This window comes from Capsicum annuum, chromosome 3 (genome assembly GCF_002878395.1).
Source record: "Capsicum annuum cultivar UCD-10X-F1 chromosome 3, UCD10Xv1.1, whole genome shotgun sequence".
NCBI classification, from domain to species: Eukaryota; Viridiplantae; Streptophyta; class Magnoliopsida; order Solanales; family Solanaceae; genus Capsicum; species Capsicum annuum.
This window is the reverse complement of record NC_061113.1, coordinates 56079388-56094873: the sequence shown is the minus strand read 5'-3', so window position 1 is coordinate 56094873 and position 15486 is coordinate 56079388. Positions and strand designations below refer to the sequence as shown.

At 34.7% G+C, this 15486-nt stretch overlaps 1 protein-coding gene across 2 annotated transcripts; it reads left to right on the top strand.

The window, feature by feature from the left end:
- Positions 1–272: 272 nt before the first annotated feature.
- LOC107863836 (peptidyl-prolyl cis-trans isomerase CYP63) lies at positions 273–9342 on the top strand. Of its 2 annotated transcripts, none has more exons than XM_016709997.2 (14): positions 273–453; positions 2345–2437; positions 2596–2650; positions 5774–5862; positions 6478–6502; positions 6611–6649; positions 6726–6843; positions 6993–7153; positions 7277–7610; positions 7690–7790; positions 7874–8054; positions 8140–8496; positions 8578–8658; positions 8844–9342. In XM_016709997.2, the coding sequence occupies exons 2-14, from the start codon at positions 2360–2362 to the stop codon at positions 9205–9207; spliced, it is 1983 nt and encodes a 660-aa protein (XP_016565483.2). In that variant the 5' UTR covers positions 273–453; positions 2345–2359; the 3' UTR covers positions 9208–9342. The 2 variants fall into 2 exon arrangements, with proteins under 2 accessions (XP_016565483.2, XP_016565482.2); XM_016709996.2 differs by having other exon boundaries at positions 8841–9342.
- Positions 9343–15486: the final 6144 nt, after the last annotated feature.

Here is a 15486-nt window from a genome sequence, read left to right as displayed (position 1 = left end):
TATCTATTAGGATTTGAAGTATCGTCTTTTACTCAGACTAGGAATAGATTTTTCCTGTAAATAAAGGGGTTTTGTTCATTGTATTGATAATGTGATAATCTCTCATCCCTTAAGAGAAATAAAAATCTATTCTCTCTCGACTCTTCTTCTTTATTATTTTATAACATAATTATTATATTATCTTTATTATTTAAATAAATATTCTATATGTAATGTTTGAACTCATTTACACCTAATAAATAATAAACACATGTGCAACATTGAAAGCACACAATTTAGGCAACAGGTACGTTTACTATTTAGCAAGATTTACCAAGGCAAGTGAACACACACCCCCTCGCTCTCATCACTTGTATCGCGCCTCCAAAGAAAACAAATGGCCGCTTTTCTTTGTTAAGCTAATACGCCTGCTTTGGACATCAACTTCACTGGGGGACTACCCGAATTTCAGTTGTTAGTAAATCGCACTATTAATTTCATCTAATTGATGTTTTCTTCTATTTTTTTTTTTTTTTTTGTGGCAATTGTTACACTTTGATGAAATCTTGCTTTATTATTAAGACCCATCTGCCAATTTATGCCGGTTTACAATGAAAACTTAGCTTCTGTGAGTTACTAGGGTTTAAGAGTTTGCCCTTTTTCCCAAAAGATTTAAAAATAATCTCTTTTTTTTTGCTTGTCCACTTAATTTTTCTTCAGCATTCTATGTTAATTATGTGAATTTATTGGGGTTTAGGGGTTTGCCCTTTTCTCCAAAAACAGAAAGTTGATTTTTTTTCCATTAATTTTTGTTCAGTATGTGCACGACAGTTTCTAGATTGGTTTGGTTGCAGTGATTTAGTTCTAATTATTGTTCCATACAAAGAAATTGGTAGGGGGGTTGTTGTTGTTGCAAAGAAATAGGTGGGGTTTATTAAGAACCTTACATTCCCTAGGAGGTTCTACCACGTGGAATGGCTCTTTAATGGAGCTTTAGCCTTGACTGATCGTGACCAAGAAACCACTGGTTTTGCTTGGTGAGCCGGGAATCCCCGGCAACTCAATTTATCCGGTGAACTACTAGGGACTCATGAAGCCCATGCTGGATTAATCATATTTTGGGCTTCTCTGTGTGTGTGTGTGTGTGTGTTTCCTTTAAAACTTAAATAGTAGTGGTGTTTGTTTGGATGCCGAGGTTATATTGGACATTCGAGGATTTAACGTTTCATACTGCTGACAAGAAATTGTTACAATTGATTCATGCTTAAGCTGTTAAAAACTGATAGCTTACTCATTTGAATATGAAATATCCAAAAAAAATGTATATGTTTTTTTTTTGCATTCAACCAAGATTAAGCTTAACTGATAAAAGAAAGGCATCAGCTTCATTCTTAAGCTTCTGTTCTAAATTACTCCCTATTTCTCTGTTTTTAATATTGAGCTTCAGCTCTTTATGTTCTGTTAGGAACACGCAGAACTAAATTTTAAACATAAACCAGAGGATTAAAACATTTCAGTTTTCACAAAGGAGTATAAGATTTTATTTATTTTTTGATAAATGGGGCGTTTTAATTGAAGGGGAAACTATTACATTGTATTTTTGGAACAAAACTAACTAATATGAAGACTGGAAACTTAAAACTAGTACATATATCAAGGAACTGATTTATGAAACCCGTGCCCCGCACAAGATTTTCAAAAATTGCTTCAGCAACCCCCCCTTCTGCCCTGCAAAAGGACAAAACGGCCCCATTGCCATTTCTAAGGTCAACATTAGGTGGGTTAAGATGGTACCCTTATATCAATGTTGGCTTGAGTCAATTTGGACTAAATGGGTCATAACTCAACTTGTCCAACCTCTAACCTTTTTCTCCTTTATGGAGAGGGAAAATGGATGAAATTTTAAATGATCTTTTTTTGGAACTTGACAAACTTCTATTATGGGTTAATTTGGGTTGCGTGTGAATAAACTCATTATTGCATTTGTTTGGATGAGTTGGGTACGATGCACGTATAGGGGCTAAATTTGACACCCCTACGAAGTACATGCTCCACTAGCATCTTACTTTGGTAGCTTCAAATTGTGGTAGGTAGAGTCTCATTTGATATTTAGGTAGCCGTTGACTCCTCTTGAGATGGTTGTACTTTCTCCTCCTCCAATCTACTGTCTACACATGGAAGAATATTTCACATGTTTCTGTGGCTTCCCTGACAGCCTCTACCACCCTCCCCCATGACACCTATGACTAAGAATCCCATATTTGTGAGGATTGTCTTATTATTTGATCTAATGATCTAAGAATTTTTATGAATTTCTTTTGTTCAGAATATTTTCTAACTTGTAATGATATTTCAACATCTTTAGGGCCTGAGGTGCAGGATGAATAAGAAGAAAAACCCTGTTGTATTCTTAGATGTATCAATTGATGGAAGTGCTGCAGAAAAAATTGTTATTGAGGTAATATATGAACTAAATATTATCAACCTTTATGGGTGTCTTCCTTTTTTAGGATGTTTTTCCCTTTTCTTCCGTATGAAACAATGTCTTGAAACTGTTTCTGATATGTCATATATTCCAATTACCGCTACCTTTTTTTTTTGGGTGGAAATGTGCAGCTCTTTGCAGATACTGTCCCAAAGACTACAGAAAATTTCAGGTCACTCTGCACAGGTATATTGTTGGAAACTTTATTTGCTTTGTGCTATAAAGAGGTACTTAGTTAAGAGGAAATGATCTCTTATGACCACTTAAGATTGAATAGAGGAAAATGACCTTTCAGATCTCTTATGTGTTAAAATGAATAAAAATGAAGGTCTCTTATTAAAAGGGCAAAAAACTAAAACTAGTTTGTAAAGGGCTACAAAACCAAATATCACCTAGTTTGAGGCCCCCATAACCCCTCCTCCCAAAATAAGAAAAAAGGCAATGAAAAGCTTCTTCAGTTCTATCTTTGTCGTACTACTAATCTGGATAGGAATTAAGCAAGGTTTAAATGTGTGTTAATTAGTGGGAATCATGCCTCATTGCGAGGGGCCTTGCGGAAAATCCTCTGTAGGTCAGTGAATACCATCATTGTGATTCCGTGGTATTTTGAGACTATCCATTGTTTTATGAAATCTTGTGGCCTGAATGAAACTCATAACTTCCCTGCCATTGGAAACTGTCTAGTGTTCTGTGAATTCCTGCCCTAGTCATCAAAATGTGATTTATGGATTCAATTAATTGAACTAGATTTACCCACCTTTTTCACCCAAGTAAATTTCCCGGTAGGTGCTACCTAGTTTATGCAGACTAAGGATCCATTCGACAATCTTTTTGATAATATATGTAGATAAATTGATAACAACACGGACAACGAATACTTTAAAATAAGAAGATTAGAAAGAGGGAGAATTGATTCTTAAAAAGAAAACAAGCTCAAGATTTGAACTCAAAACCTTGTTTAAAAGTAAAACAAGCAATAAATCAGTTAAGAAAAAGAATAAGAAAAGGAGGGAACTCAAACGAGCAATCTTACCATTTAAGAAACAACTTATGGTTCAAAGAAGAACAAAAAGGGCATAACCGAAAAGAGAACCTACAAAAGGTCTCCACAAGCCACAAGGTTGCTATATTAATTTTAAATTAGACTTAGTTACAATGAAGATGAAAACACTCCTTTATATAGGAGTAGTTGGTGCTACAACCTAAAAGACATTCCAAATTTCAAAGGTGATCAAACTAAATTAAATAATCTGAAAATTTTTAGGTGCATAAAGACTACCAACACTTTGGTCCAATAAAGCTATAAATGTAGTCAACGAAGCATTAAATGAGCTTCTAGAATACAACTTTGGGCTACTGTAATTTCTCCTCATTTGGACAAATTTTGGGCCATCATTCCAACTCCTTTTGGTCTTCAATTTGGGCCTCGAAAGATCAACATTGTGCTGGCCTTATTCTTCCATCATTAGACTTGTTCTTATTGTTAATTGAGACCCATTAAAATATCTTCATATTTTCTACCCTTTAATTGAGCTTCCACGGATGCTATTGTTCTCCCTTTTTAAAGAAGATTCCTCCACGAATCTTGACATTGACTGTAGCTGCTCCTTCAATGGATTTTGAGCCTCCGTGGTTGCTATCATTCCCCCACACTCGAAGAAGATTTGTCCTCAAATCACCCATGCCTACGACAAACTAGATTATCACAATAAGTGGGAGGTAAATAAAGGAAGTAAAATACTTATTTGGTAAAAGTAAAACTAGGTAGTGACCATGCAACCACTTAATCCATTTATATATATATGTAAGAGAATCCAAAGATTTGGTAGTACTTAGTTGGATTTCAACTAATGCTTATCCAAATATTTTGTCATCTTTAGTTAGATAAAACTAATGCTTATCAATTACTTTAAAAGGTTTTTCTTCTTCTAAATTTTTCCTTTGACATGTGTTTTTAACTTACTATTTCATATTAATTTGTTTTTTCTCTTTTTTTATATTATCCTTAATTTAGTTCAATATTATTTCACTTGCCATTATATAATAACTAAAAAAAGTATTTTTGAGATAATTTACAATACCTTAATTTGATTTTTTCCTCCCCCCCCCCCCCCCCCACCAAACACACACATCTACCTCTTTTTCTTTTACATTATATATATAATGATGTTAAGTCACTAATTTTGATTAAAAAATAGTATATGCTACTTATATTTATTTTATTTTAAATTTTTTGTCAATAAATAATAATCCTAAAACATATAATGAACATTACTTTACTACTATATATAATTGAGAACACCCATTTTTTCAGGCTTCATATGAATTTATTATGTTAATTTTATCCTAAATTATATTTTAAAAATCTTGAAAGATCTCACCTATTTTTGTAAATGTAAATAATTATATTGACATTTAAAATTCTATACAAAAAGTAATGAGTTATAGAAAAAGTGATAGTGACACCATAAAAGATCTACTTATCCAATTAGATTAAAAATTAATTAAAAAAAGTGCTAATTTCTTTTATATAAAAACTAATTAAAAAAGCTGATTGGGTATTGTAATATTACTTTGGGTCAAAGGAATTGTGTTGATTGATAAGTAACTTAAGAGCTGGAAGTTTATTGTGCTGCTGCTTGTTAGAGTGTCTCCCATTGGTTTACAGAATGTGTTATTGTCCATATCTTGAATATCATGAGCTAACGTTTAGGATTGAGTTAGGCCCAACATTTATTTCTTTTAACATGGCATCAAGGTTAGACCTATCCACGTGGCTTGTTTTCTAATGGTGAATCCCACATGTTATGTTCCATATGGCAGTTCTCCAAGTAGGAAAATACAATAACAGAGAGGTCTGGCTCTGATATTATGAGAAAATAAACCAAGGGCCTAGCTCAACCTCTCTGATTGTTCAATTCTGGGCGTGTGGGAGCATCAGTATCTCACGTTTGTCAAGGGAATAAGTTTCTGTTTTCTCATATGGTCTTAAATAAACTTCACTTAAATGAGTTAGTTATTGGGGTTGAGTTAGACGCAATGATCATTTTCTTAACACTGCTAAGTTTGTTGTATTTTGCAATGAGGGAAAAGGTTGGTTTAAAAACTTGAATATTTTCCTTTTCATGTGTGCATAGAGTCGTTAAGAAATCACATATTCCTGCATAACAATGAATCATTGTGCATGGGTTCTTTTATTATTCTCACTGTTTTCATTTTCTACACTAATATTATTTTCCTTTTATTGGCATGAGTGTAATTGGTTGATCTTTGAATGTTGCGATTTCAATGATATGTTATGTTTTGAAGGTGAGAAGGGAGTTGGAGCATCTACTGGGAAACCTCTGCACTACAAAGGATGCTTATTTCACCGTGTAATAAAAGGGTTTATGGCACAAGTATGTTCTCTCTCTCTTTCTCTCTGATACTTGTATTCTTTGTCCTGTTTGTCCGTTGGCACAAGTATGCTCTGATATTTGTATTCTTTGTCTGTTGAGAATAAACAGTGTAGGAATTGTTGTGCCTTTATATTTGTTTTACCCAACTTTGTGTCTCACAGGAATATCAATTGTATCCTTCAGCATGATATGTGATAATTCCAGAATTTGGGTTCGAAGTTTACAATTTATCTTTTTTCTACCTCGACAAAATCATACTCTTAAATCATACAGCCCTATCTTACTGGCCCTTCAATATCACGAGAAAATTCTGTTTGTGAGCTTCTCTGCTAATTTGTGGGATTAAGAAGGGGATGCTTTGCAGATTTTATGGATATCTTGTTTGTCATATATTTCAAATGAGAAATTAATTGTATAGGGGTGAATATCAGCTGATCCGCTTCATGGGCTATTTGGGCTTGGTTTGATGACTACAGTTGGCATTTAAGAATATACTGTAGCTGTTGTTTTCCTTTTTGTTTCTTCCACAATCTAACATAGGTTTCTAGAGTTTCCCCCTTGGTCAATATATTGGGGAAATATCATCAGTACCATGACCTGTTTCTGTTTCTACAGGGCGGTGATTTCTCCAAAGGGAATGGTATGCTTTTTCGCCTTCTGGGGCCCTGAACTGTCAATTGGTGCAGAGGACTCTTTAAGTTCCAACTTCTTGCCCAGAAGTAAGGCACAAACTTTTAATGTTTTGCAGGCACTGGCGGAGAGAGTATATTTGGAGGGAAATTTCCAGGTATATATATATGTTTTGAGTGTTAGATACTAGGTAAATGATATGATTGATCTGATGGTAATTTTTTCTCCATTAGATGAAAACTTTGAAATTGACCACACTGAGGCTGGTCTTCTCTCGATGGCAAATAGCGGTCCTAATACAAATGGATCCCAGTTCTTCATTACATTTAAGCGAACTCCTCATCTTGACGGGTATTTATCTGACATATGAGTGCACATTTGTTTCAACAATGTTTTCTCTTTCAGCCTGAACCCTGACATACCTCTTGGCTTGTACTCCAAATCCTCTACAAGGATCAATACCTAATTCCTAACATGAAGCATCTACATTTCTGTTGCAGGAAGCATGTTGTTTTTGGAAAAGTTGTAAAGGGAATGGATATCGTGAGGAAAATTGAAGAGTTGGGAACAGCCAATGGGAAACCATCTGGGCTTGTGAAAATTGTGGATTGTGGTGAAATGTCTGAGGGAAAAAGTAATGATACAACCAAAGCAGAAAAAGGTGATTTTATCTTTTCCAAGACTAAGATGTTCCTACTCTGCTGCAGTGTTACTGCCTCATCTAAGAGATTGTTTTGTAGTCCTGTTTCTGTTGTTCATTCATATATTTCTGCCTTGTCTCCAGGGAAACATAAAAAGTCAGCCAGAGCTCTTTCCTCTGACGATGATTCAGACAGCCGAGAGAAGGGGAAACACAAATCGTCCACCAATAGAAAGAAAAGGAAAAAGAGGAGATACTCTTCGTCTGATTCTTACAGTTCTGAGACAGATACTGATTCCTCTTCAGACTCTGACTCGGATTCTAAGCTGGACTCCTATTCTTCTAGTTCTTCAGGTGATGGAAGGCGTAAGAAGAGGAAGAGGTCGACTAAGAAAGAAAAGAGTCGACGCGGGAAGAAAAAGGACAGAAAGAGTACGAGGAGAAGAGTTCATCGAAATAAAAGACCGAGACGCAAGTGGTATTATTTTCTGTTGGCCCTTATCTGTGTTATTAATCTGTACTTGATTGATGATTTATTTTATTTTCATTGCATTCAGGAGCTCAGAGAGTCCTAGTAGCACAGATAGTGAGAGCCTGAGCAGTAGCAGCAGCGATAGCTCCGATGACGAAAATGGCAGGCCCAGTAATGCACGAAAAGGTTTCTATTAATTTATTCGGTGGAGGAGGAAAAACATGCACTATAAGAAAATTCACCAATTTATTCCACGATCTTATGCACAGGTTTGGGGAAGAAAGCATCAAAGCCTCTCAAAGGACAAGCTGTTTTGAAGCTGCAACAGAATCTTGAAGAGGCTGAAATATCTAAGAATGATAAGCTTCCAATTAATGGTCATGATAGAGATGTACAAGCTGACAGGACTCTCGCCACAAATGATCAATCTGATAATTCCAGCAGATCCAGGTTCCTTCCTTGGGTTTACTGAATGTTTTATGGTGTGGTACTTGCATATCTTCACAAGTGGACTCTCTCTTTGCATGATAAACAGGAGCATGACACCAAGTCCTAAGGGACAGCCAAGACCCAGCTGCCGGAGTAGTCGAAGTATGTGCCCAACAAAATTACCTGATAGACTTGATCAAAATGATGGAAGTCGTCAAATTGAATCGAAGGAGAAAAGTCTTTCAAAGAGTCCACAAAAAGCTACTCAGCCATCTCGGTCTAGTCCTGGCAGAAATTTATCTAGAAACAGTTCTCCAGATGGAGCTTCAAAACGAGTCCGAAAAGGCCGTGGCTTCACTGATCGTTATTCATTTGCAAGACGCTATCGCACCCCATCTCCTGAGCGTTCACCTTACAGGCCTTATTACCAGGGTGGGAGAAATTTTCAGGGGAATCGTGATAGGTAAACCGAGTTCAAAAGTAAAAATGTCTGTCAGAGGGGAAAGTCTGTTATGCATGCTAAAATACATTGTTATCTTTTTAGATACTCAAGCTATAGAAGCTATTCTGGTCGCTCTCCACAGGGATGGTACAGACGATCACCAAGAGGCAGAACTCCACCCAGGTTTTCCTCCTGAATTCCTGTCTATATGGTCTTTTTGTTCTGAAGGTTTCTTCATACGTGCAAATTTCAGCACTTCAATTTCTTATGTGCATGATGTTTGAGGTTTTGGTAGACTCTTTTGTTCCTTTCGGGGATCATAAAAGATCATGTACCTCTAACCCTCCTTTTCGTTCTTTGTTCAGTAGATACCGGCGCCGGAGTCGAAGTAGGAGTGTTTCTCACAGCCTAAGTGCTCTTCCTAGGCATGAGAGTCGTCGAGGTAGGAGCCCTTCACGCAGTCCTTCCCCTAGAGAAAAGCGGCACACAATTAATGATAGACTGAAGTCTCGTCTTGGGCCTCGTGTGGATGATCAGCGTTTTCCCAATAGGAGGTCAGCCTCAAGATCTAGAAGCTGTGACTCTATGCCTTCTCGATCTCCTGCTGCTGCTCCAAAGAAGCATAGTAGAAAAGTAGGATCTGCATCGCCTAATAGTTCGAGATCAACCTCCCCAGCTCAACAGAGGGGTCTAGTCTCATATGAGGATATTAGTCCCATTGGGACAAACTAATATGTACCCTATATGCTCATATATGAGCTAACTATATTTGCAAAAAGGTTACGGTTTAGGTTTGAACTTTGTTTGACCAGAAGTTGCTTAGTTGGGATTGCCAACTCAGTTTTAGCATTTTGTATTTTCGTTTAACCAGCAGTTCGACATTGACTCTCTTACTTACCCTTCCGTCTGATCCTCCCCATCTCTTAATCGAGGTTGATGTTGCCTGGGATCAGTAATACACTGTCGGATGGAGTAAGGTCTCCGCTCAATCAAATTCATAACTGCTGTTGCTTGTGCAGGAGTTGCAAGAGAACTGAAAAAAATTCAATAAAGTTGTCAACTAAGAAAGAATGGAAGTCTGCTAGCCGGGCTCAAATTAGCCTAAGAAGATCATATTTATCCTTCTACTATTAAAAATACAAGTTTAACCGCATCGTGTCTCGTACATGTAATATTTGATTATTTAAAATTAAATGATTTTGTCTATTGAGGAGGTTTTTAACAAAGTTTAAATCACTTTTTAAAGATACTTCATACTTTAATATAATAATGTGAACATATATTTATATATTTTAGTGTAAGTACATATATTTTACCATTAGAAGTTTCAAGTGGTTGATGGATTATCATTTTTGTGTTTGTTATGTATCTCTTTTACTTGCTGTCAGAGGCTAAGAAAGACATATCAATGTAAATCATATTTGTGGTAAGATTTTTTTTTTTATATTTAAAGTCTGTTCTTATTTTTAAAGTCAAATATTTACAAAATCATTGATTAAATTCTATTATATACGTAAAATTTTTAAAATTTTGTATTTCTTAACTTTTTCGTATTCTAAACGCTTTTATATTTATTTCTAGATTTTTCAAATATTCTTAACATTAAATTTAGTTGATTTAGAATTTTTAAACTAATAATAAAAGTATTAATTGTCATTAATTCTGATGACTTCTAATAAGGAAAAGTTTTGCTATAAATATATTTAATTAATTTTCAACTCTTAAATATCAGAAAAAAATAGTGAAAATTCGATTTTGTCTAAAGTAAAAATTTTAGTGAAGGGCAAAATGTTCAAACAACACTTTTAAGGCATTTCACACTTTTACTATATTATAGATATAGATATAGATATAAATATAGATTAGTCTAGGATCTGTGCGTTGCACGTGTATCAAGAGATAATTAAAAATAATATATATTAAAAATAAATTATTGTGTGTATGTTATTTTATTAAGTATGAATTACAAAAATATAATGTAATATTGAAGAGAAAAAAATATAGCTACTTAAAGAGGAATTGAGATTATGCTTATTTCCTAATTGTAAAAGCACTTTATTTTTATGAAAAATTATTTTTATTCTCATGATTCTACATTTTTATCAAATTAAAGGCAGCTTAGATGATTACATATCTTTAACATTTTAGGAGCCGTTTTGTTGCTGGTTCGAGTAGAGTTATTCATGTATTGAAACTATGTATATCTTCTACAACATTTGGTAGGTATTGATGGTTAATTCAAATATATACGTGATGTATATTTGTAGTCTATGCAAAATATATTATAAATCACAATATTTAATAGCATTAAACAAAATTATTCTCAAGACTTTTTATTATTGAGATGTACAAAATTACTTTTGATATAAAGAAGCTTACTCAAAATATTTGAAAGACATATTATTGAAAACATTATAAATATTACTGCAATATCTTATCAGTGAATTTTGAATATAAAGTTGTAAATTTCGGGTCAAATTCGAAATAGGGCTCAAAATTTTCAAAAAAAAAAAAAAGAAGAGTAAAAATCTAATAGGAAAAGAAAATAAATACTCCCTCCTTTTTAAAAAAAATGACCTAACTTGATTTGACGCAAAATTAAATAAAAAATAAAGAAGAATTTTAAATCTTATGCTAAATTATAATTATATCAAATATATCAAAATACTTTTTAATCTTGCGGTATTAGACATGTCATATGAAAAGTTGAAATTGATGTGTTCCAAAAAGAGAGAGCTCATTCTTGAAACAGATTAAAAAGAGAAGGCAAAATGGTTCGATAGACCCTTATACTATGTCTGTTTTGTAATGTGGATGCTCCTACTTACATGTTTGTCATCTGAACCTTTGAACCCACTAAAAAATAACATTTTAAACCCTATTTCGGTGTGTGTAATACAATTGCTGCCACGTCAGCTTCCACGTCATTTTAAATGCTTCATTAAATTCCACATCATAATATCTTCATTAATTAATTTTTAAAATTATTAATCAATAATAAAAATAAAATGGTAAATTAAAAAAAATTAAAATAAAATTCATTTACAAAAGTATGCCAAAAATATAAATTAAAAAAAAAGAAAAAAAAAGGAGACCTTACTAGACCCTCGTCATTCTCCATCTCCTCTATACCTCTCAATTCCCCCATTCTTTTTCTACAAACAAAGTATTCCTAGAATCTTTTTCTTGCTAAATTTCTTCCATTTAGAAGTCTTGAACTTACAAGCAAGAGAAATGAAAAGGTGCTACCCTTTTTGTTAGGCAAAAATTGAATTTGGGATGAAAATTGAAGTTGGGTATTGATTAGATTTGATGAATTTTATTTCTTTTTCAGCGAATTTAGGTGTTCCATGGGAGATTTGGAGATGATATAATTGAAAAAAATGAATTTGAATGAAAATTGAATCGTTGCCATCGTCATCGGCGGCTGCAGCGACGATGGTGAGGTTTCTCGTATGTCGTTCAAAAAGAAAAATCATCTGAGTTGTTCTTTTCTTCCTTGGAGATTGAAAATTGCAAGAATAAATTTTTCTTTTTAAGAAAAAAGGGGATTAGAAATTGCAATCGTTGGTGGGGGATTGGAAACTGCAAGAATAAGTTCCTTCTACTAATGGTTATATATTGGTGTGTTGGACATGACATTTAACGACAAACAAAAATAGAGAATTCATAGGGAGATGGGGAAAGGGTAGAGGGACGAGGAAATAGACTGGTGCGGGGTGCGGGGTGCGGGGTGAGGGGAGAAGGGCTGAGGGGTGGGGGACGGGGGAAGAGGAATGAGAGAATGAGGGCTGGTGCAGGGGTGACGGGGTAGGGTGATTTTTTTTTTTTTAATTTTTTAAAATTATTTTAATATAAAATTGATAAAAAAAAATGATCCTCACTCTCACCTCAGGTGCGTGGCTGCACGCGTTTAGTATTACTCAGATATTTTTATGCCACATAAGTTCGGTCAACGGTCAAAGGGTTTAAAATATTACTTTTTAATGGGTTCAAGGGTCCAGATAACAAATATGCAAGTAGAAGTGTCCACATTACAAAACAAACATAGTACAACGGTTCACTGAGTCATTTTGCCAAAAGAGAAAGTAGGTAATTCTCTCATAATGTGAACATGTTCTTTGTTTTCTCCGTGCGGTTGATTTCTCTATTCAAAGCTTATTGTTGCTTCATTTTCTCTATTTAGAGCTTCTTAACTTTTCCAAGTTTGCTCATCTTTTGTTATTTCAAAATAGTTTTTTTTCTATTTTATCTTCAATATGAGCTATTTTGAAGCTATTGTATCCACCAATGAAAGAATTAATCAATTTTAATTTTTGAATCTTCAATTTCCCCATGAGTTCCTACATGTATCCGAGCGCTTTGTCTCACTTGATTGTCCAGATCTAAGGTAAGCTCCTTCTTTCCTCATCCTTGATTTGTTTCGATCAACTGCTATTTGGGGTTGATTTCTTGCTCTGTTGTTCTATGTATCTCTTGTATGAGTTTTATTTGTGTTTGTTGTGTTGAAAAAATTTAGCTAATAGGCCTCTTCAAGTTTTCAATTAGTAAAATAGTCTACTCCTGTTTTCTCGTTTTAAAACAAAGTAAAAACAATAACTTCAATAAAAAATTGGACTATAATAACATATTAAAAATTATGAGAGCTACTTACAAATATACTTAAAACATAAAATCCTAACCCATTTATTTTAATTTCAAATTACTTCTTTCCTCTCTCTAACTTTCTTCTCCTCTATTCTTACTGGAAATTTATTGTTTCTTCAGCTTCTCCTTTTTGAAGCTGGTATTTTTTCTAAATGCCCCATCTCCTCCAAAATTTGTAAGTTTTCTACTCTCCTTTTATTTTAGTACGATTTTTTCTAAAGAAAAAGATTTGTGTATATATATAATCGGCCGGATGAAAAAAGATCAATAATTAATCTATCGGATAAGAAATGATTGATGATTAATCTATTGGACGAATTACTATAATCGGTCAGCTATTGAATAACATAGAAGACCGATGTATAACATCGGTTGGGTCAATAATCGATCTGTCTATATATAGTTTTATCGATAATCAATCTGTCGGATCGATAATCGACCTGTCCATATATCGATCGGATCAATAATTGATCTGTCCATATATCATTCGAATTGATACTTAATCTGTCGGATCGATAATCAATCTGTCCATATATCGATCTGATTGATAATAAATCTGTCCATCGTAAATCAGGCTTTGAATTCATTTGTAAATTTTTTAAAAGATTTTGGTGGAAGGAATTTTGCTTAAATTATGTAAGTTGATGATTTGTGGATTAATTTGTAACTTTTAAAATTTGTAAATAAATTTTAAATCAAATGAACCCCCGCCGACCCGAAAAAAAAAAGGTTATAGTCCATTTAATTAAAAAGTAAATTTGAAGAGGCTATTTAAGAGAAAATCCCTAATTTAAGATATTGGCGGTGACTCTTTTTTTCCTATTAATGCAGAGCTGCATGCTTTTTCCTAAGAAGGAAGTGGGTTTTTCTCTGTTGGTTAGGGTAGACGCTTACCAAAAGAACATTTCATAAAATCTATACACGTTTTTGTTTACAATTTTTGTTTATGTATAATCATATTTATGCATGTACACTAATTATTTTAATTTTTGTGTAAAGGAGTAATTTAAAATGAGTTCTTTCCCTATGCCATCTTCCCTACTGAGTTTGCATGTTCTTTTGGTTAGCAAATATATGAGTATGTTGTTTTTTTTTTCAATTTTTTTGTCTTACCTGAACAAAGTTGATTTATACAAAAGTTTACACATATATTAGTTCCAACTTGGATTATCTAATTTAAGATGGTCAGGGACTCACTAGCATGGGAGGATGTTCGTCAAGCTTTAGATATTTCACAGTGAATAATAGTAGAATTATACTTTTATTTGTTAAGGTGCGGCCATAATTACCATTATCTGCAATATAGGCGTCTTAATTCATAGCTTTACTTTTAGTCTATAATTTATCAAGTTCTATGTGGCTAGATACTTCACTTTAGTACATGGATAGATCAATAATTAATTAACATGATAATGAAACTGCTTTATAGACGCATTATTCTCAGCGTGGTTCAGATGCAAGAAGGATTGACACACATAGTTTTTATTGATAAAGGTAACCAATTAACTCCTTAGTTTCTTCTCCTTCTAATGATTTTTAACAGAAATAGGCAAGATATAATGCAACAAGCATAGAAATTCATGCTTCACATGGTATGCAAAGGAGGCAGAATCTTTAGAAGATATACTATGTCACAGACTCGTTTTTCACTGTGTCAGCGGCACATAATTTTGTCCGTGCGGCGCCAATGGTTCCCCCAATTATGGGCCGGCCTTCCTCATTTCTCAGGTCTTTAGCACGATCCTGTGCCTGTGGGAAGCTCACCTTAGAGGTTTGCTCCCTTTGGTGCCGCTCTATCAACATATCGGCTGACATGGCCAACATATAAGCAACTCTTGTGGCGCACTTGCAATCCTTGGATCTCATCCATATGCGCTCCTGCGGATGGCTACGGACATAATCGTCCCTCTCCGGGTCTGAGCATCACTATAACGTGCACAATACTATCCTCAAGCTTGACATCGCCTTGTGCATGTGCACTTGACCTTTGCTTCGCCCAAGTAGGGCAACCTTCAATCCTTGGCCTTAGTCTCAAGCGTCTTTCTTAGACATGCCCTCTCATGTATTATGGCATAGCCAAACATAGCCCACGCAACTTGCATCAAACTTCCATAGAACAGTGTCGCTCCATAACTATGCGTCTAGGCCAATGGACCCTTGCTCGCTTGGCTGAACCTTGGCCAAGCTCACAAGTCAGCTCACGAGTCTCTTGGGGAGAGTATCTCGATTGCTCTATCGGCTTGGAGGCATCCTTCCATCACTTAGACAACCCGCGGGGCATGTCGATTCATATAGCCAACCTCTAGCTTTGTCGGGGCGCCCAACGCTGGTCCACCCGACCTTGCGTTGCCCATAGGGTTCCCG

Bases quoted from the DNA above. Each gene is read 5' to 3' on its own strand.
- LOC107863836 (XM_016709996.2), top strand. From the start codon at position 2,360: ATGAATAAGAAGAAAAACCCTGTTGTATTCTTAGATGTATCAATTGAT. The intron at 5,863-6,477 runs GTATGTTCTCTC...CTGTTTCTACAG, and splicing joins TAAAAGGGTTTATGGCACAA to GGCGGTGATTTCTCCAAAGG. The intron at 6,650-6,725 runs GTATATATATAT...TTTCTCCATTAG, and splicing joins ATTTGGAGGGAAATTTCCAG to ATGAAAACTTTGAAATTGAC.